Source organism: Adiantum capillus-veneris, chromosome 21 (genome assembly GCF_014529385.1).
Source record: "Adiantum capillus-veneris isolate H3 chromosome 21, ASM1452938v2, whole genome shotgun sequence".
Classification (NCBI taxonomy): Eukaryota; Viridiplantae; Streptophyta; class Polypodiopsida; order Polypodiales; family Pteridaceae; genus Adiantum; species Adiantum capillus-veneris.
The window spans coordinates 127,921,679-127,942,539 of record NC_140951.1 but is presented as its reverse complement, the minus strand read 5'-3'; the positions used below and the strand labels follow the sequence as shown (position 1 = coordinate 127,942,539).

Sequence of the window (20,861 nt, the reverse complement as noted above, 5' to 3'; positions counted from 1 at the left end):
GCTAGAACTCGTCCTCTTTAGTGGACATACCAAATCATCACTTTAGTGTCGAGGTACTCTGAGAAGACTTGTTCTCCTTAGGCTTTCCTTATTGTGCTTCATCTCCTGTGCGAGAGCAATTCCTACCGCCTTGTTGAGATCGATTGGATCGAGTACCTCGACATCATACTTGATATACTCGTCCAATCCATGAAGGAATGCCTCTTTGTGCTCGTCATCCGATTTGTGTAATTGTGGCATACCATTTTGCTTGACGGCGCCGATCGTCTTTCAACCATGCTAGGTAATGTGGTGGCATAAATCGCGCCTTGAGCTTGTCTTCGAAGTGGGCCCAATTGAAGGAAAGGGACACGCCTTCCTCGGTTTCCTCTAGGTGCGCGGTCAATTGTGCCTCTTGCTATGTGTGGTACCAATTAATGGCATCACCGACAAGGTACATGCCTGCCATCAAAACCTTGTTATTTCCTGTCTTCTTAGTTGTCGCAAAATAAGCATTAAATTGATGCAACCAAGAACAAATAACACTAGCATCCCATATTACCGTCATACTTATCGAATGTTATCTTCTCTGTGACGGGGTTGTTGGAGTCCGAGTCTCTGCTTGTGCTACTTGATGAACTACCAACATCTTTGACCGGCTTGGGTTTCGAGGTAAGTACCTGTAGGACCAACTCTTGCATGCGTTGATCTCTCTGCGCCTCATGCTCTAACTCCAAGGCCGCTCCTCTGTCTTCGGCCACCAAGCGCGCTTGCTCACGTTCACGCTCCAAGGCTACCCTTCTGTCTTCAACCGCCCAACGCGCTTACGCTCCAAGGCTAATCGTCTTTCTTCGCGCTCGCGATCCAATTCTGCCTTTCTTTCCTTGCGCTCACGATCCAAGATTGCCTTTCTTTCCTCGGCCGCCAAGCGCGCTTGCTCACGCTCGCGAACCAAGGCTACCTTTCTTTCTTCGCGCTTGCACTCCAAGGCGGCTGTAACTATGTCAGACTTTGTAAATAATTAATGTATTTACGAGAAAAGAATTATCTAATTAGTTGTGCACACATCAAAATACTTATAGCAGTTCTGGGGCCTCAGGTGCGCCCAAGTTTGGGCCAGAGCATCTCAGAGAGACCCTAGCAGAAAATACCCTAAAGCCCTAGTGATTGGGAAATCAGGTCTTCAATGAAGGGGTAGATAGTAGCCTCAGATTTCAGGCTCAGAAAATTACGCCCGCTAGTGCAAGCTTAGGAATCAGATGGGGTCCTTAGAATAATAACCCTAAGGCCTGAATTATTTTACGACCTTAGGATAAGTTAGTTAAAGTATTTTTAAATTGTTTATGCCGGACCAAATGACCGGACGACTGCGAACAGGTAATGCCAGAGCAGTGCTGGTACGGCATTGCGTTGGGCAACAGGTAACAGTTTCATTGCATTGCATCTATGTGTGCAGTTGTGGTTCAATTTGCACATTTCATTAATAGTTTGTGAACTTTTAAAAGTGAAAGTTTAAGGGTTTTTTAATTATTAAGTGTGCCAAGTGGTACACTTACCAATGCAAACTAACTCTCTCTCACTCTCACTCTCACTCTCACTCTCACCCTCTCTCTCTTCCTAGCGCCCCCTCTCCCTGATGGCTATTTAGGAGTCCCCCCCTCCCCCACTTTTCAGTGTTGGCAATGCTCCTACCCCCCCTATTGTGAGTATGCTCTACGCATTGGAGCCCTCCATAGAAGCTTGAGAGCAGCCCCTTGCGACATATGTGGTGGCCTCGTGCTCCCATTGTCTAGAACAAGGGTTCTCATAGCCATAGCCAGCTTTTGATGAAGTTTATCGCGAGAAGTTGCAACAGCCACTCTCTTCGTAGAGTGTAGTGGCTGTAAATTCTCTGTTTTCAGCCCTTAATCACCTCCTTTAGGGTGAATTTCAGCAAAATACATATAGAATTTAGTTCTTCTCTACCTACACTACCCATACACAAAGTTTCGTGCAATTCCATCGCGGAAAAGGTCTCTATTTCGGCTTTGGAAGGTGCTCAGGTAACATTTTTAGGTTATGTGCAGAAAATTACAGCAAGCATGTGTGCGTGCATTTTGTGTGTTTCTCCCTTGTTTTTGTTACAGGAATGATTATGCATAAAGGGACTCAGTTAGCGGAAGGTAGACTCTCATTTTCGAGAGCTTCCGTTGAGTTTTGTGGAAGATAGACTCTCCTTTTCGAGAGTTTCCCAAAATCTCATAGCAGAGGGAAAAATCCTCTCAGTATTCAGAGAGTAGCTTTCGCACTCTCTCAGTCAGAAGCAGAAAAGAAAGAATAGAGGACAGGCTATTGCCCCGTTCTTGTGCTTGTAAAGATTCTCCCTTAGTAATAAAGATAATCTCTTTATGGGGGGGGACCAGCCCATCTTCTGGTCCCCAATGAAGTGTCAAACTCTCTCTTCTGGTCCCCAATGAAGTGTCTCTCTCTCTCTCTCTCTCTCTCTCTCTCTCTCTCTCTCTCTCTCTCTCTCTCTCTCTCTCTCTCTCTCTCTCTCTTTTTATCTTGAAGTACAATTAAAAGTTAGTTTACGCTTCCGTATTTTTGTGACCGTGGTATCAAAGCAATGTCATCTCTCTCTTCCTTAAGGGATTGACGACTCTTGGCAGACTGCAGAAATGGGAGGACGCAAGATAGAGTTCTCTCCTTACAACAGGTGGAAGAGTTGCAAAAAGCTCTCTCCCATCCAGAAGTCCAAAAGATTCTCCATACTCTTGAGAAAGGGAAGGAGAAAATGCCGATGGGGTCGGGAGAAATCCCGCAGAACCCAAAGGCGCCAGAACCAAGGAAAGATCCTTTGATTGGAACCTACCGCATGCACGAGAGGCAGAGGAAACCTCCAGAACGTCATGTGCGGTTTAATCCAAAGGTTCAAGAGCAGGATCCTCTGTTAGGTGCAGCAGAATGATTGTTTGCGCTTTGCTCAAGATGAGTGCTCCAAACTGTGCTGAAGATTCCTTTTGTTCTTATGGAAGGGAGAGCCTTCCGTTCTTAATGAGAGAATGCTATGATCACAAACAAAGTGAATGGACACCGTGCGTGCAAGTGTATGAGACTGAGAGATAGAGAGAGAAGAGAGATACAACACCAGAGACGTAAAACCCTCCTCCGAAGGCCTCACTCTCGTCGGCGAGAGTGGTCTACTTATGATTGCACAATGTGGTACAATGCGTATGCAATGGACTGATGCAACTTGGGACTATGCCGATGACGACGACGATGATGACGACAACGACTGTAGGGCTGAAATCTGTGGTCTTCTAACTGCTGAATTTCGGGACTGTTTCGGTGGCTGAAAATGACTGTTTTCGGCTGTGCATTTTCTAGGGCTGAAAATGGAGATCTTCTGCAACCAACTAGGGCTGAATCTGTTGCTGTCCAATAGGGCTGAAAACGCTGACCATCTGATGCGACAATGGCTGAAAACCAAAATCGCTGCTGCATCTGCTAACGCTAGGGAAAAACACTGGTCTTTCTGGGACTGCTGGCGATCAAGGAATGGCTGAAAACGCCAGGGAACTGTGGAGGTGCTGAAGGTGTGCAAAAACGCCAGGGAACTGTGGAGGTGCTGAAGGTATGCAAAAACGCCAGGGCTTAGTGGGAAACCCAAAACGCTAGGGCTAGGTATCTGTTGCAGTAAGGTATTGCTGAAAACGCCAAGCAATGGTGGGGGCTGGCGATGGCAAAACTGAAAACGCTAGGCTTGGGGAGGGAGGTCGCCAAGACTCGCGGGTGCTGGGGGTACTGCGGGTTCTTGCTAAGAAGGTGCCTGTTGAGCGGGAAGCTCCTGCTGCCTCTACTGCCAGAAAGTGCTAACTTCGGTTTGCTTATATATTAACTTAGCAAAATTGCCCTACCTACTTTTGTTGGGAAGTCACTTAAAAATAATAAGTGAAAAATGTCAAAAATAGGGAAAATAGGCTAAATGCACTGGAAAAATCCCCTAACTGATTCTAATGGATTCTGATGGAGATACTGATGATCATGCTGTGTGCAACCAGAGGATATGCATCTATACCAAGTGACTCAGCATGCACGGTCTACGAATAGACTCACAACAGTGTCAGATCACTAAAATCTAGACTTGACTGGACTGACTGAACCCTGCTATGTTGTTGCTTGCCCACGGACACATAGGGTTGGATGTGTCACGTGACATCCTCTTGATTCTCCTCGGTTTTCTTTCATGAAGGATCTGGATGACATCGTCGCTCCAGAGGACATGTTTCTGGACGATCCGTCGCAGCAAGAAGTACATTCAAGGGAAAGGACTCTTGTCCACAAGGAGTCTAAGCATAGAAAGAAGGAGCACCATAAGAAGGAGCACCACAGGCAGAAAACATTCAAGTCGGGAGACAAAGATGTGAAATTCGACACCTACAATGGACGGCGTGATAATGACAAAGCTTTGGCTTTCATCCGCCAATTCAAAGTTGCATTTGCTGAAGGGAATTTTAAAGAAAGATCCAAGCTTCGCCATGTCAATATGTACCTGAAAGGCACCGCCAATAGTTGGTGGTTAACCCTTAGCCTGGAAGATCGCAAACCCCAAGATTGGACTGCTTTCAAGAAGGAGTTCTACGCACAGTTCCTTCCTCCAGACTATGAGGAAGAGGTAAAGAAAGAATGGGATCGACTTTCACAGTCGGAGAACGAAACTGTTTCACGCTATGTGATAAGTTTTGGGACGTTCTCTTGAAAGTCACTCCATTCAAGAAGATTGACGATTCGGAAAAGATGCGCAAGTTTGAAGCGGGATTGCATGAAGCCTTGCAAAAGGCTATGAAGCCTTACCCTCGGGGTAACTTGCAGATACTTATGGAATCAGCCCGCATAGCTGATGGAATACATGACAAGGGTACTCCCAGGAAGATGGAGCAAAGCACTTACCATGCCAAGCAGAAGGCTCTCCATGAGCAGCCTACCTCTACTTCTTCTTCTCAAAGGAAGAAAAGAACCACCTCCGAAGCAGAAGCAAAGCCAAATCAGCCCAAGAAAGGGAGATATCTCTCTCCTGCTGAGTTGCGAACCTGCATTAGTGAAGGAAGATGCTTCAAGTGTGGACAAGTTCGTCATATGAAGGGTGATTGTCCTACCAAACCTCCGCAACCACCCTCTTCCAATGCAGTCCCAGATGTACAGAGCAATACAACCAAGGATGGAAAAGAAAGAGCTCTTCTCAAAGCATGGGGTAGCATCAACAACCAACAGGCTCTTATTCTGTTTGACCCTGGCAGTACAGACAACTTCATCTCTACAAAGCTAACTGATGACCTGAACTTACAGCCCAATCGTCTTAGAGTTTCTATTCAAGCACAATTTGCTTTCAAAGGGCAGAACTCTAACTCTACTCCAATCATAGGGAAGTTGAATCTAAAGGTCGACAACTACAAAGATCAAGAGTCTTTCTTGCTAGCTTCACTTGAAGGATGTGATGTTATCTTGGGAATGCCTTGGCACTACTAGATGCATCCCATTCCTGACTATGTTCAGAAAACCTTATCCTTTGATCATAAAGAAAAGGAGTATCTTGTACTTGCAGATGCAGTTGATTGGTGTATCCCTATCGCCAATCAGATTGCCATCAAGAAAGTAATGAAAAAGTGTGTTTCAGCGTACTTGATTTTTGCAAGAGAGAGAGATGTGTCTGTTTCACAACTTTCTTCCTCTTTAGAGCAAAAAAGACTTAAGTTATTAGAAAGTTATAAAGATTGTTTTGCAGATGAACTTCCAAATGAACTCCCACCTTCGCGACCTGAGGATCATACAATTGATTTGATCCCAGGAAGTTCTTCTCCAAATCAGCCCCCTTATCGAGTTAGTCTAATGCAGCAAGAGGAAATTCTCAAGCAGGTTAACGAACTTTTGGAGAAGGGCTTAATAAGGCCTAGTACTTCTCCATATTGTTCACCTGTCTTACTAGTACAGAAAAAGGATGGCACATTCCGCATGTGCATAGACTATAGATCTCTAAACAAGATCACAATCAAGAATCGATTTCCAATCCCTCGGATTGACGACATTCTTGACAAGTTACAAGGAGCAAGTATCTTTAGTCGTATGGACTTGAAGAGCGGTTACCATCAAATCCGCATAGCTCCTCAAGATGTGCATAAGACTTCATTTAGAACAACCTTCGGGTTGTATGAATTTCTAGTGATGCCTTTTGGACTCACTAATGCACCAACTACATTCAACAAAATGATGGATAGAATCTTCCACTCATATAGAAGCTTCACAAGCGTTTTCTTTGATGATGTCTTAATCTTCTCAGAGACGGAATACGAACACTACAAGCATCTCGCATTAGTGTTTGAAGAATTACGCAAACACAAATTATTTGTGAATGCTAAGGAGTGAGTTATTTTTAAAAGAAATCCACTATTTGGGCCATATAGTATCTCATAACCAGGTGAGAATGGACCCTGATAAGATTCAAGCAGTTGTAGAATGGCCTACGTCAACCGCAGTACATGATGTACGAAGTTTCCTTGGCCTCTGTTCTTATTATCGGCGTTTCATTCAAGCCTTTGCCGCTATAGCAGGTTCCCTTCATGACCTGACAAAGAAGCGGACTCCATTCCAGTGGGGGTCTGGACAAAAACAAGCTTTTGAAAAGCTTAAGTATTTACTCAATCACGGACTTGTTCTCACCGTCCCTGATCTTCGCAAACCTTTCGAGGTATATTGCGATGCATCTGGAGATTGTGTAGGAGTAGTTTTGAACCAAGAGGGTCACGCCATAGCCTACGAAAGTCGGCGCCTTAAAGATGCAGAGTTGCATGTCTCCATATACGAGAAAGAGCTAATGGCAGTAATTCATGCTCTTTCCATTTGGAAACACTATCTGTTAGGAGCTGATTTTATTATTAAGACAGATCATCAAAGTCTTTGCTACTTTCTCACACAAAGAAAGTTATCAGAAAAGCAGATGAGATGGGCCAACTTTCTTTCAATGTTCCATTTTCAGATTTTACACACTTCTGGAACAAAGAATGCAGTTGCAGATGCTCTCTCTAGGCGTCCAAAGATCAATGCACTAACAACCATTTATCATGAGGAACTAGAATCTCTCAGCGAGATGTATCCTCAAGATCCAGACTTCGCTACAATTTGGGCAGATCTTCAAGCTGGTCACTCAAGGCCACCTTATTCCATTAGGGATAATACGCTCTATCGTCAACAAGCAATATGCATAGCTCAGCCCTTGCGACAGAAGGTGATGGATGAAGCACATAATTCTCCTTGTGCCGGGCATCGGGGAATTGCTGCTACTACTAGTGCCCTCGAAAGGTATTTCTTTTGGCCAGCACTCCGTGCGGACAGTGAAAAACATGTACGTGAGTGTTTAGTCTGCCAAAAAGTAAATTATGACAGACATAAAGTTTATGGCAAGCTTCAGCCACTCCCTGTGCCTAACACGCCATGGGAAAGTATTGCCATGGATTTTATTACGGATCTTCCTAGATCCGAGAATGGAAATGATGCAGTCTGGACTATAGTAGACAGATTCAGTAAGCAAGCACATTTCCTTCCAGTAAGGAAGACGATCAAAGCTGATCACATGGCTAGGATATTTCTAGCTCAGATTTTTAAACACCATGGATTGCAAAAGACTATTGTCAGCGATAGAGATCACTGCATGACTAGTCTATTTTGGCAAGCATTGTTCGAAAACTTGGGAACTAAGCTTGATTTTTCATCAGCTTATCATCCTCAAACAGATGGTCAAAGCGAAATCGCTAATGCCACTGTTTTAGATCTCCTCAAGTGCTATGTTTCGGAACGACAATCCGAACGGGAACAGTACTTACCAATAGTTGAGTTTGCGTATAATAATACCATACATTCCTCAACTAGTAAAGCTCCCTTCGCAATTATTTATAGGAAGCCACTCTTACTTCCTATTATGGTTACCAAAGAAAATATCTTCGCCGCAGATGAATTTGTACACAATATTGATATTGCCCATCAACAAGTAAAGCAAGCGATTCTTCGTACTCAAGAGCAACAGAAGAGAAAAGCAGACAAGCACAGAAGGAATCTCAATCTTGAAAAAGGACAATATGTCCTGCTTCCGTTTGAGAAAGCTAGATTGAAAAAGCGGGTCAAAAAAGGAAAAGTTGTTAAACTTTCCCATAGATTTTACGGCCCTTTCAAAATTACAGATAAAGTCAATGATGTGACTTTCAGATTGGATTTGCCCTCTCACTGGCGCATCCATAATGCTTTTCATGTCAGTCTCCTCCGACCATATGTTGGACCTCCTCTAGTGGCGCCAGTACAAGAAGATCCTCCAGAAGTCGAAGAGACTGAGGAAATCCTTCAACCTAAACAGATAATACACCACTCGGAGAGACAACTAAAGTTGGGGAGCCTACATCGAAAGTATTTAGTCAAGTTCAAGAATTACACCCCTTTAGATGCAAAGTGGATGGCTGAGTCTGATCTTAAGGACTACCCAGACATCTTGCACAGTTATGTTGGCGCTCTACAGTTGAGATCAACTGTTTAGAACCAAGAGGGATGTAACTATGTCAGACTTTGTAATAATTAATGTATTTACGAGAAAATAATTATCTAATTAGTTGTGTACACATCAGAATAGTTCTAGCAGTTCTAGGGCCTAAGGTGCGCCCATGTTTGGGCCAGAGCACCTCAGAGAGACCCTAGCAGAAAATACCCTGAAGCCCTAGTGATTGGGAAATCGGATCTTCAATGAAGGGGTAGATAATAGCCTCAGATTTCAGGCTCAGAAAATTACGTGTGCTAGTGTAAGCACAGGAATCAGATGGGGTCCTTAGAATAATAACCCTAAGGCATGAATTATTTTACGACCTTAGGATAAGTTAGTTAAAGTATTTTTAAATTGTTTATGCCGGACCAAATGACCGGACGACTGCGAACAGGTAATGCCAGAGCAGTGCTGGTACGACATTGCGCTGGGGAGCAGGTAACAGTTCATTGGATTGCATCTATGTGTGCAGTTGTGGTTCAATTTGCACATTTCATTAATAGTTTGTGAACTTTTAAAAGTGAAAGTTTAAGGGTTTTTAAGTTATTAAGTGTGCCAAGTGGTACACTTACCAATGCAAACTAACTCTCTCTCACTCTCACTCACCCTCTCTCTATATGTAGCGCCCCCTCTCCATGATGGCTATTTAGGAGTCCCCCCCTCCCCCATTTTCAGTGTTGGCAGTGCTCCTATCCCCCCTATTGTGAGTATGCTCTACGCATTGGAGCCCTCCATGGAAGCTTGAGAGCAGCCCCTTGCGACATATGTGGTGGCCTCGTGCTCCCATTGTCTAGAACAAGGGTTCTCATAGCCATAGCCAGCTTTTGATGAAGTTTCAACGCGAGAAGTTGCAGCAGGCACTCTCTTCGTAGAGTGTGGTGGCTGTAAATTCTCTGTTTTCAGCCCTTAATCACCTCCTTTAGGTGAATTTCAGCAAAATACATATAGAATTTAGTTCTTCTCTACCTACACTACGCATACACAAAGTTTCGTGCAATTCCATCGCGGAAAAGGTCTCTATTTCGGTTTTGGAAAGTGCTCAGGTAATATTTTCAGGTTATGTGCAGAAAATTACAACAAGCATGTGTGCGTGCATTTTGCGTGTTTCTCCCTTGTTTTTGTTACAGGAATGATTATGCATAAAGGGACTCAGCTAGCGGAAGGTAGACTCTCATTTTCGAGAGCTTCCGTTGAGTTTTGTGGAAGATAGACTCTCGTTTTCGAGAGCTTCCCAAAATCTTATAGCAGAGGGAAAAATCCTCTCAGTATTCAGAGAGTAGCTTACGCACTCTCTCAGTCAAAAGCAGAAAAGAAAGAATAGAGGACGGGCTATTGCCCCCTTCTTGTGCTTGTAAATATTCTCCCTTAGTAATAAAGATAATCTCTTTATGGGGGGGGACCAGTCCATCTTCTGGTCCCCAATGAAGTGTCAAGCTCTCTCTCTCTCTCTCTCTCTCTCTCTCTCTCTCTCTCTCTCTCTCTCTCTCTCTCTCTCTAATTCTCTTGAAGTACAATTAAAAGTCAGTTTACGCTTTCGTATTTTTGTGACAGCGGCACATTGCACTTCTTGTTGTAACATTATGTCTATCATCGTCTTAACCAAAGCCTCCATAGGATTTGGTGCAAATCGTGGCATAGATGGGGAAGGGGGAGGGTCGGAAAAACCTCCTGGTGGAAAAAATTCTTCTTCGCCACCTCCATGCTCATCACCTTCACGCAAAGTATCCATTCCGCTTCGGGTGATGACCAGACACTGAGTTCTTGGTAAGTCCACGAGGAACTTGGGGTCTTGTGGTTCTTGGGTTCTTGGGTTCTTGAGGTTCTTGAGTCCTTGAGGTTCTTGAGTTCTTGAGGTTCTTGAGGTCTTTCTTTACCTTGCAATCTGAGTTAGAGAAGGCTTTCCTCTTACCCGAGCTCTACTCTTCCCTGCGGCGCACCCCTTGGCGGCCTTGCACTCACACCAAGGTTGCTTTTTCCCATCTCACGTCGATTGGCCGGCCGCTAAGTGCACGGTCTGATGTCAATCGGTGAAAAGAGACACAAGGAGAGGCTGCACAAGCCCTTCTTTCTTGGGTTACTTGTCACTCTTCAAAAACACGAATAGGCATCGACACGCCCAAGTGGACTTGGGTTACGTGCGACCGCAACAAGCAAAACAATTTATGTGGTTCTTTCCTTGAGTGATACAGAAACAATGCCAAAGCTATGATACCAATGTAAGGTGCAGAGGAAGTGAATGTTGAACTTTGCTCGAGATGAGTGCTCCGAATTGTACTCGAGGGTTCCTTTTACTTACGGAAGGGAGAGCCTTCCTTCCTTTAGTGAGAGAGTGCAAATGATCACAAACAAAGTGAAATGACACTGTGAATGAAGGTGTTGAGACTGAGAGAGAGAAAGAGAGAGAGAAGAATACGACACCAGAATGTTGTCAAACCCTCCTCCAAGGGCCCCACTCTCTATGGCGAGAGAGGTCTATGCTATTGATTGCACAATCTGGTACAATGGTCTAAATGCAATGGACTTGCCGATGATGTCGACGACAATGATGACGGCGACGAGACGGGCTGAAAACTGAAAACGCTAGGGACTGAAATTTACAAATTCGTTGAATTCTACAACTGTGTCGGCGAGGATGGCGATGGCAACGACGCGATGATGCGCTGAAAATGCAGATGCTGAAATCTGCGAACAGCGGGCTGAAACTGTAAACATTGGTTGATCTCATCGTGCGGCAAGGAACTGCTGCGGGAAAGTGAGATCTGCGAGGTTTGGGGCTGCTACTGCGGAGTCTAAGTGCTGAAAACTGAAAACGCTGATGCAATGGATGTTCTCGTCGCCGGGAATCTGCAAAACGCTAGAATGATCTGCAACTTGCAAAAACGCCAGGCTGATTCTGCGATCTACTAACGCTAGGGCTGATTCTCTGATCTGCTAACGCTAGGGCTGGAATCTGGAAAACGCTGGCTGATCTGGGAAGTACCAAAACGCCAGGTTGTCTTGTGGCTGAAAACGCTGAGTCTCCTGCCGGTTCTTGTTGAGAAGGTGCACTGTCAGTTGCGAGAACTCTACTGCCTCTTCTACCAGAAAGTGCTAGCGCTAGTTTCGTTATATATTAACTTAGCCAATTTGCCCTACCGAGTTTCCCAACAAAGTCACTTATTAATAATAAGTGGAAAATGGCTAAAATACGGAAAATGGGTTTTGTGCACTGTAAAATGCTCACGATGGCTACGGACTATAATGCTGATGATCATGATGTGTGCAACCAGAGGATATGCAACTACTCTAAGTGCCTGGACATGCACGGCTTGCGTAAAGGCTCACATAGGTGCCAGTACACTTCCTAAGCTGACCTGAACCCTAGACCTGAAGTAGCTTGTCCACATGCACATAGGGTTAGATGTGCACGTGACGTTCACACAGGAAAAACTATGGTGGAGCTTTACGAAGCATTGTGATTTAGGATCCACAAGGCACTTTGGTAACCCACAGGAGTTTGAAGCTTTCAGTGCAAAGCAACAATGAAGCAGAGTAGCTACTTTGGAGAAAGGACTACATCTTTGCCTTGAGCTTGGCATCCATCGCATAAGGGTAAGAGGTTATCCTCTTTTGGTGGTTAAATAGGTACTTGGGGCTCTTTTGAAGGTTAAACAGGTAGTTGGGGTGTAGCAAAGTACAGATGTGAGGCTGAAAAACATATGCTACAATGCAAGCTATAATTGGGCAATTGTATGAGTTGGAAAAATCACAGAAGTATGCCTTCCTTCCTCATGCCGAAAGGTATGTGCTTCTTGGTGGAACCTTATACATGAAAGGGGTCTTGGCTCTCTCCTCAAATTGGTAATGAGGTTACAAATTGTGAATTGCACACAATTGGAGATTAAACCATGCAATACATAAATTCAAAAAAATCTATGGATTGATCCAAGATCTAATTCTGCCACTTGGCCATCAAAATTGAAGGCATTGTAAATCCTCCAAAACATGCCATAGAACAACACGTTTGAAGACAAAAACCAACAAGTTGTCTCCAAATGGCTTTCCGTACAAGCATCCAATTATTGGGCGCAAATCTCACGGTGGTAGTTCTGCTGATAAGATCCCACACTTGATTTGTCATTCAACACAAGAAGTTATATATTAATTTACAAAAAGAATGAATGAACTTGATGTTTTGCATTTGCTTTGCCATGGGACATGCATCATTTACACAAAGCATTATTAAGTTCCTAGGTATTTGCATAATAGAGCCTTTATTAGAATTAGAAGTGTGATTGAAGTCATTGATATTGGTGAACTGCATAACAAACTCTTATCTCAATCTAAACTCACTATTTGTCCAGTCACAAAACAGTCATGTGCAAAATCTGAATACGTAAGAACTTGCTTTTTGTGCAGTTATCTCGTTAAGAACAACGCACCTGCTTGAACATCTCCCAACAGAATCATAATTTCTCGATTTGCTGCTGCAATAGAATCTGATCCATGAACACAATTTTGCGTTGTACTAGATCCATATATGGCCCTAATGCTGTATCATCTACGTTATCAATTAATAGCACTAGTCATCTGTTTGAATGGTGATTCAAAAGCAATAAGCATCACACACCTATTTGGTTGCTCAATTTGTGCTTTCTTTGGATCAGTGGGTCCAATTAACTCACGCCATTTTGCAACTGCACTGTCTTGCTCTAACACCATTGCCAGGATGGGACCACTGCAAAAGAAATTGAGAACAAACCCACTTGAAATCTCTACACGTCGATGGCAATACGTAAGTCATAATCGATAACTAATCTTGCGAGGTGTTTCAATTATGGCAGTTCAACCGAGGCTTACTTTCTGAGATACATTCAAAAAGTGTGCTTTTGAGCAATCAAGATGTTAAAGCAAGTCAAGTGCCTAAAAAACACGCACAGGAACAAGGTTCAATGCAGATTAAAGAAACGTGAATGTTGGAAACGGACTCAACAACCATAAAAAATCAATAAGTTGCTGGTTAACTCCCATCGCCACACCCTATTGTTTTATCATGCCAAGAACCATCCAAATCTTCATTTTTTTTGCAGCTGCGTCCTGCTTCCATTGTTTTTCACCCAATCCCACCCTGATAGCTTGTATTACTGCCTTTTAAATGCGAATCTATCGGTAGCACTTGACATACGTAGCGACAAATTACAGCCCACTCTGTACACCCAGATCTCACAATATTTATCTGCATTTCTACTCGGAATTGAGTCAGCTGCCTCTCTATTGCCCAAGCAACCTCTCTTCTGCTGTTTTTGCAGCCATTCATCTGCATTTCTACTTGACATTGTTGGATCGTTTCTTAGGCATCTATGTGACCCCTTCTATGTAAGTTCGCTTCCCAGCAGTCCTGAACCTGCCTACTTCATCAGTGTTTTTGTTAAGCCTTGAGATTTGTCCTCTCCAGCGCGAGCCCTACAGTACCTATTATTCCTGTGTTATGGCCCATTTTGTCATATCGGCATTTTCAACCTCTCTGCTTCCAAAGTGACCGCTTCTTGGTGCTTGTTTGTTGTTTTCCAGCCTAACCTAAGGGTTGGTCTCTTCAAGCAACGGCTGGATGGTGACCCCGTAGGCTGCCATAGCAGGGAAGTGCTTCATCTCAAGTGTTTGGGAGGGTTGTCCGAGGTGGACTGAAGGGTCTTAGGGAGTGTCGGGGTTAAGGATCGCAATTGACAATTATCAGGTGGATTGACACATACTCACATCTTTATAAGAGGAAAGGCGATTGGCTGGTCAAGAGGGAGGTAGGTTGTCGAATCCGAAGCGTTCGAACTTGAGGTGTGGGCAGCAATAATGTAGAAGCCCTCAGGAGTCAGGGCCATGTTAACATTGTCGAAGTTCTAAGGTTGGATGCAGCTGTGCAAAGTGGGCTGAGAGAGCATATGACTTGAATGGCCATAGGGGAAACCATATTAGAAGCGAGGGCTATGCCATGCTGCATAGGGTGAACAAGGTTTTGAAGATTCCTGAACCCCCTGAGATAGTAGCAGTCTTTATCTTCATGTCCACTCTTCTCACAGAAATGGCAATAGGCCCTATGGGGACAGGCTTAAGGGAGGTGGCCAGTTCCAACATGTGTTGCGCAATACTTGTGCCTTATACTCTCCTTGGGCTCTAATCTCCTCTTTTCCCACCTCACTTGCTCCACCACTGCCTATTAGAGGCACCTTACTTGCCTTAGTGAGTGGAGTGAGGTCCTTTCTTCTTGCAACTTGCAAGGCATAATGTAGCTCGAGCACCTCGAGCTCCGTGCTTAAAAACCCAATTAGTCACCTTACATAAAGACACTGGTTGGTATAGCACCAGAAAGCTCTTTGAACAGTTTTCTAGCTCCCTATGTTCGTGTAGCTGCAGCAATAAACTCTCCCAAGTTAGAGTCTGGTTCAACAAACTCTCCGAGCTCCATGCCTCGGGGAGAGCCATATCTACCCATTTTTGTACCATGAAGTCTCCAGGTGGTTGGGGAAGCTTGGCTACCAGAGCCCTAGTCCCAATGACTAACTCGGCGAAGGTCACACCAGTTTCTAGCACCAAATTTTCAATATCGTCCAAAGATTTTTCTAAATGGTCACCAAGTCGAAAGGCATTAAAGAATGCCTTCTTCAATGAGTTTTAATCTTCAAAATGGTTCTTTGTAAACTCGTTGTACCATTTGTCTGCAAGGTTGTCCAATGGCCTTATATGTCTCATACACAAACAGTTCTAGTTCTAGACCATCTTAGTGTAATGTGCAGCGGAAGTGAATGATGGTGAATGCTCAGAATGAGTGCTCAATTAGTGCCCAAGGCTCCTTTTACTAAAGGGGTGAGAGAGCCCCCCTTATTGCTATGCCGATAGTATTCTATTGTATGACTTTATGAATATTGAAAATGGGAATTCCCGAATTGGAACCTGAATGATGTGTACTCTCTCATGTATTTTGTTTGAGTGCAGGAACTGAAAGACAAAATGACTGCAGCATTTCGGTCTTGAGAATCTATACTATATAGAATGATAGCAATAAGAATTAGCTAATCCGACATCAATGAGGTCCGGGATGGATCTAGGTGCGATTGCCAAATACGTTGCAAGGAATCATGGTCTTAGATCTGGAATCAATTTTTATATAATTGATATGATGTGAATATGCACTAACTGTGTCGACTTTGTGCAAGTGCTTCATCTGTGATGACTAGTGCGTCAGTACTTAGAGTCAATGTCTATTGAACTGGTTTATGGCCTCTGTCTGTTTTGCACGCGTAATCAAGGGCGATTACCATTCTTTAAAGAGGGGGGTATGTCACAAACTGATGACGTGGCATAACTAATAAAGTTGTTCCAGCTTTATGACACCCTGCCGACGAGGCCTAAGTGACACAAGGCATTAAAATATTTGCAAAGAATCTGCTGACGTGGCCGGGTGTACGGGCGCCCACGAATTGCGTTGTTGACGTGGCTGGTTGTACGGAATTTCGCGATTTGCGTTGGGCTGTTTTAGCGCAAGCTTTTGGTCCCAAATGCTTTCAAACTGAAGCTTTTCATGTAAACTGCTTTTCCAAGGCCAAGGGCCTTTAAATAAGACCTTAGGGCTCCCCTTGGCAGATTCAGTGCTGACGAGCCGGTGAGCAGAGGAGAGCCCAAGGAAATTGTACTTTGCTCTATTATTAATACAAAAAGAAATACCAAAAGGGGCGCCAGTCTTTGGGACCACTCTCTTGGGCACGGAACTCCGTTGGGCCGTGTCGACTCAGTTGTACTGGGATTTAAATTTGTGAAGTTTTTAAAGTGAATCTCTCTTGTGTCGTGACAGATTCCAGACTTAGGGTGTCCAAGTTTGTTACAAACCCTTTAGCATGTCCAGTATATCACCGATACTAGGTATTGGAAACCTATTCTTGATGATTTTATTGAGAACCCTGTAGTCAATGCACGTTCTCCACGATCCATCTTTCTTTAAAACCAACACCACTGGTGAACAATAAAGTGAGGTACTGTGTCACAAAATGATGACATGGCATGACCACTTGTGACCGGACAAAAGTGATGACGTTGCTGACCGTACTGAATTCCCGAAATTGAATATGATTGATTTTTACTCTCATATTTGACTTGTTTGAGTGCAGGAATTGAAAGAAGAAATGACTACAAGCTGCAGCATTTCGGCCTCATAAATCTCTACAGACATGATCGCAATAAGGATTAGTTAATCCGGCATCAGTGAGATCCGGGATGGATCTAGATGCGGTTACTAAATACGTTGCTTGCAGTCATGGTCTGAGATTTGGAATGAATTTTTATGTGATTGATTTGTCATGTGATGTCCCGTGATGTCATGAGCAGTGATGTGATTGTCGTCTTTGTGCAAGTGCTAAAGGTGTCGTGTCTAGTGCGTCGGTACTTAGAGTCGGTGTCTACTAGATTGGTTTATGGCCTCTGTCTGTTTTGCACGCGTAATCGAGGGCGATTACATTTCTTTCAAGAGGGGGATATGTCACAAAATGATGAAGTGGCATGACCACCTGTGAGACCGGACAGAAGTGATGACGTGGCTGATTGTACGGACGCATGAAAAATGCGTTGGCAGGTTGACTACACGGACGCTGCAAATCGCGCTGACAGGCTGACGTGGCACAACGTATGAAAATTCCTCCTTTCACGTTGACAGACTGACGTGGCACAGCGTACGAAAATTCTGCTTTTCACGCTGACAGGCTGACCTGGCAGGACTGTGTGGAAATTTTGCTTTTCGCACTGCAGATTTTTATGGCAGATTTTTGACCAACTGCTTTTGAGTTTACAGGCTTTTGGGGCTCTGCTTTTAGCACCCCTTGTAATGTTTATAAGTGATCGAAGGGGGCTCGCTTCTCAGAGCATTTGGACGCAGAGTCTGAGAGTGAGCACCCGCGGGAGTTGTACTTTGCTCAAAGATTAATATAAAAGGATATACCGAAAGGGGCGCCAGTCTTTGGGGCCAATACCTCTGGGCACGGAACTCTGCAGGGCCGTGACGACTCTCTCGCTCTCTTTCTATTAAAATTCAGTGATTTTGAAGTTTTTGAGCGTGTGTTGCTATTGATTTCTCGCTTGGAGTGCCCAAGCCGGTTACATACTGGGTTGAATGAGACCCTCCGGAATTAAATCAATAGTGTGATCTTCAAGACACTGAGAAGGTAACTCTCCTGACAAGCCTTCAAAGAAACAATCAGCTTGAGCTTGCAAAAAGTCTTGTTGTTCCTTCCTGAGGTCGGACAAATTTGACATTTTCTTGCATCTATCTCATGTAAGAAGATCGAGTAAACAAACAGATTGGATTTCATTAATCTGGAAATGGCCGAAGCCGATACAAATGGGATAGACTCGCCCTTTAATTTTACATCAAGAACTATATCTCAATGCTTTTAACGATCACTAGCATCAGAGCATGAGCATTTTTCACCACAGGGATCCAGTTTTGCAAGTGCAAGTGAAACACCTCTTACGTCCCTTTATTAGGGCGACTTTTTGATAAATCCCAATCGTGGGGCTGTACTTGCACTGCTCGACCAAGATCTATGCATCTATATGAGAAAGGCAAGGGGCACCCAATAGAAGCAAAAGAAGCAGAGACACAAAGAGGGCACAGCACCCAACAGACCGGCAACATCCTCAGGCTCTCCAACGTTTTCTCAAGAAGCAGATCCAGAGCAAGCTAGCGTTTTTGGCCAACAGACATCAGCGTTTTCAGCCTTGGGAAAAAGGCCAGTAGCAGTTATAACCGGCCTGTACAACGTAGAGGGTGGTACTATTTCAATTACCTATTAACTTTACACAGAGCACTGAGAAGGAAAAAGGAAAGAGAACACAGATGCGTCCAGCGACTAGAATGAACTGCGCACACGAGACAGACACCCTGTAGGCCCCAAAGACTGGCGCCCCTTTCGGTATTTCTTTATTCGATTTAAGGTAGACGATCGGACCACTTAGTACAAGATTTCACAAAGCTGTCCAAACCTGGCGAGGGCTGAAAGCGCAAGTTTCCGACCTGATTTCGATAGCATAACGACGCAAAAAACCCTGTAGGTCAAAAGTACCTCTCTAGGGTGGATTCCCTCACTATTTGGAAGCTTTCTGGTGAGCTGTCACAGAAATTCAGCGTGCTGTAATTCTCTGTTTTTCACTGCCATGTGCCCAAAAGCCTGTGCACGCATCCCAAGGCTCTCACGAGGCTCCCCTGGTGTTCCCTTGCAATTTAGGTGCAAAACCCTAAACCTGCAGAAAAACACAGCAGGCTGTAATTCCCTGTTTCGGATCGTTTTTAGCGGAGCGAACACGCCTACGCGTGTCCCAAGGGCTCCCGCACGCAATGGGATAGTTCCCCTGTGAATTGGACGAGTTTTCACGCGAGAAAACTCTCCAAACTCGCAATCTTTCGCGATGGAACTGTGCGTACCTATGGGGGATTAGCAATTAGCTAATCCTGTTCCTATTCAGAAGGCTCTTGCCTTGGCAAAAGCGCATAAACTGTAACAGACTTGGACACTCCAAGTCAAGAATCTACCACGACAACACCAAATAACCACTTCAAAACAGTTCACAGTTCACAATTGATTCAACACTGGCCCAGCGGAGTTCCGTGCCTAGAGATATTGGCCCCAAAGACTGGCACCCCTTTCGGTATTTCTTTTTGTATTAATCTGAGTTCAAAGTACAAGAGTGCGGGCAGGCGCTCACACTCAGACTCTGCATCCAGATGCTCTAGGTTGTGAGTGGCCTACCCACTTATTTAAAGATACAAGGGTTGCCAAAAGCAGAGCCCCAAAAGCTTTCCAAAAACTGAAAATCAAAAGCTAAAGCAAAAGCTTTCTTTGTCTCTCATAATCTCTCTCTCTCTTGAGAGGGAAATAAAGCAAACAAAGCAGTTCTCTCTTTCTCTTCACATGCGTAGAAAAGCAATGCCCCAAAAGCTGCCGAACTTTTCACGCAAAAGTTACCCGTGATTTGCGCCGCAAAACGCGGGGACTGCAACGTCAACATGTACGGATTAGGGTTTGCAGAGTTTTAAGGTTAGGGTTAGGGTTTCAATTTTTTAGGGTTAGGGTTTCTACAGATTAGGATTTGGACAGCCACGTCATCACTTTGTGACATAAACCCCCAGAACTGTACATATTCATCCGAGTAGCCCAACTAGTGGGGCATTACCATATGTGCCAAAGGGGAGAGAGAGATGCACGAGAGCAAGTCATCGTGCTACATGAGACAGAGGAGAAGGCAAGCTTTCTATTAAAGCTATAGACCTGCACAGTGCACCCACTACTCACACATTGTAGGTCACTTTGTGAGTAAAAACCCAACCTCAACTCAAAAATGGGCGCCCCCTCTTGGGATCAGAGCTGCAGGTTGTTCTGGTACTACCAAGTGTCCAGTTTGCCCCTTTGAGTTAATTCCCTAGTTCCCACTGACTTATAAAGCTGTAAGTGACTTTCCGAGTGGCCCAGACTTCATTTGGCACACACAGGCTTCCATACTCATCAGAATTCAGTGCTAACTGGCCCGACTAGTCCCAGACTGACCGACCCAAACTCCCGATGTGAAAAACCTGTTCGGCCGCAACCATTTCACACTGGCCATGCAATGTCCACTTGCACCTTTTCAAGGGTTCTACGGAAAACAAGTAAAGATAAAAATAAGTAAAAATATCTAGTACTTATTTACGGAAGGCAACAGGAAAAATACACCTCCTGGTGACACTTTCCACCCTTGAAATACTGCAAGCGACCTCGCTTGCATGCCAATAATACATGCGGTATCTCCTGATATCACATGTATTCTATGATGGGAATCCAAGATATACATGCTTCCGAAAATGTAGCGTTGGACGATTAAACAATCCCACCAACCTGGCTACGACACATATATCAAGCATAGAAGTCTTCTAGTGTATTGTCGAGCACAAACATCTCTAGCTAAATTATGTATGAGAGTAGATACAATTGCTTAGCTACTCTGTTGAGCATCATGAACCATGCTCTTGCCTTGCTCCAAAAAGGCTACATCAAGTCACTGTGGGTTCCATCTGAAAGGCTTCAAGATACAATTGCAATAGCTGAGGTGAATCAACCAATTCAGACTCTTCCATCCATTTGACATCCAACAATGGATAGTCCTTGAATAACGTCTTGCAACCTTTCCTCTTAACCTTTCTTTCTTTATGTGCCAATATCTCTTCAGGAAGAAGGATCTCATCCAATTCTTCCACTTCGGGTTGTTCCTTATCAAGCATATTCTCTGGCACATCACCAACAAAGGGTCTTAGAAGGCTGACATGATAAGCATTATGTAT

At 44.2% G+C, this 20,861-nt stretch overlaps 1 protein-coding gene across 2 annotated transcripts in view; it reads right to left on the bottom strand.

Annotated features, from left to right (window-relative positions):
- Positions 1 to 20,861, bottom strand: part of LOC147431702 (putative nucleoside diphosphate kinase 5) — a 66,098-nt gene that overhangs the window by 29,307 nt on the left and 15,930 nt on the right. Inside the window, exons 2-3 of one of the 2 annotated variants that reach the window (XM_086494625.1) lie at positions 13,143 to 13,250; positions 12,955 to 13,011 (exon numbers count right to left, since the gene is read on the bottom strand). In XM_086494625.1, coding sequence (XP_086350751.1) covers positions 12,955 to 13,011; positions 13,143 to 13,250 — 165 coding nt within the window. Of the gene's footprint in view, positions 1 to 12,954; positions 13,065 to 13,142; positions 13,251 to 20,861 lie in introns of both variants that reach the window. The other variant, XM_086494626.1, reaches the window with a different exon arrangement.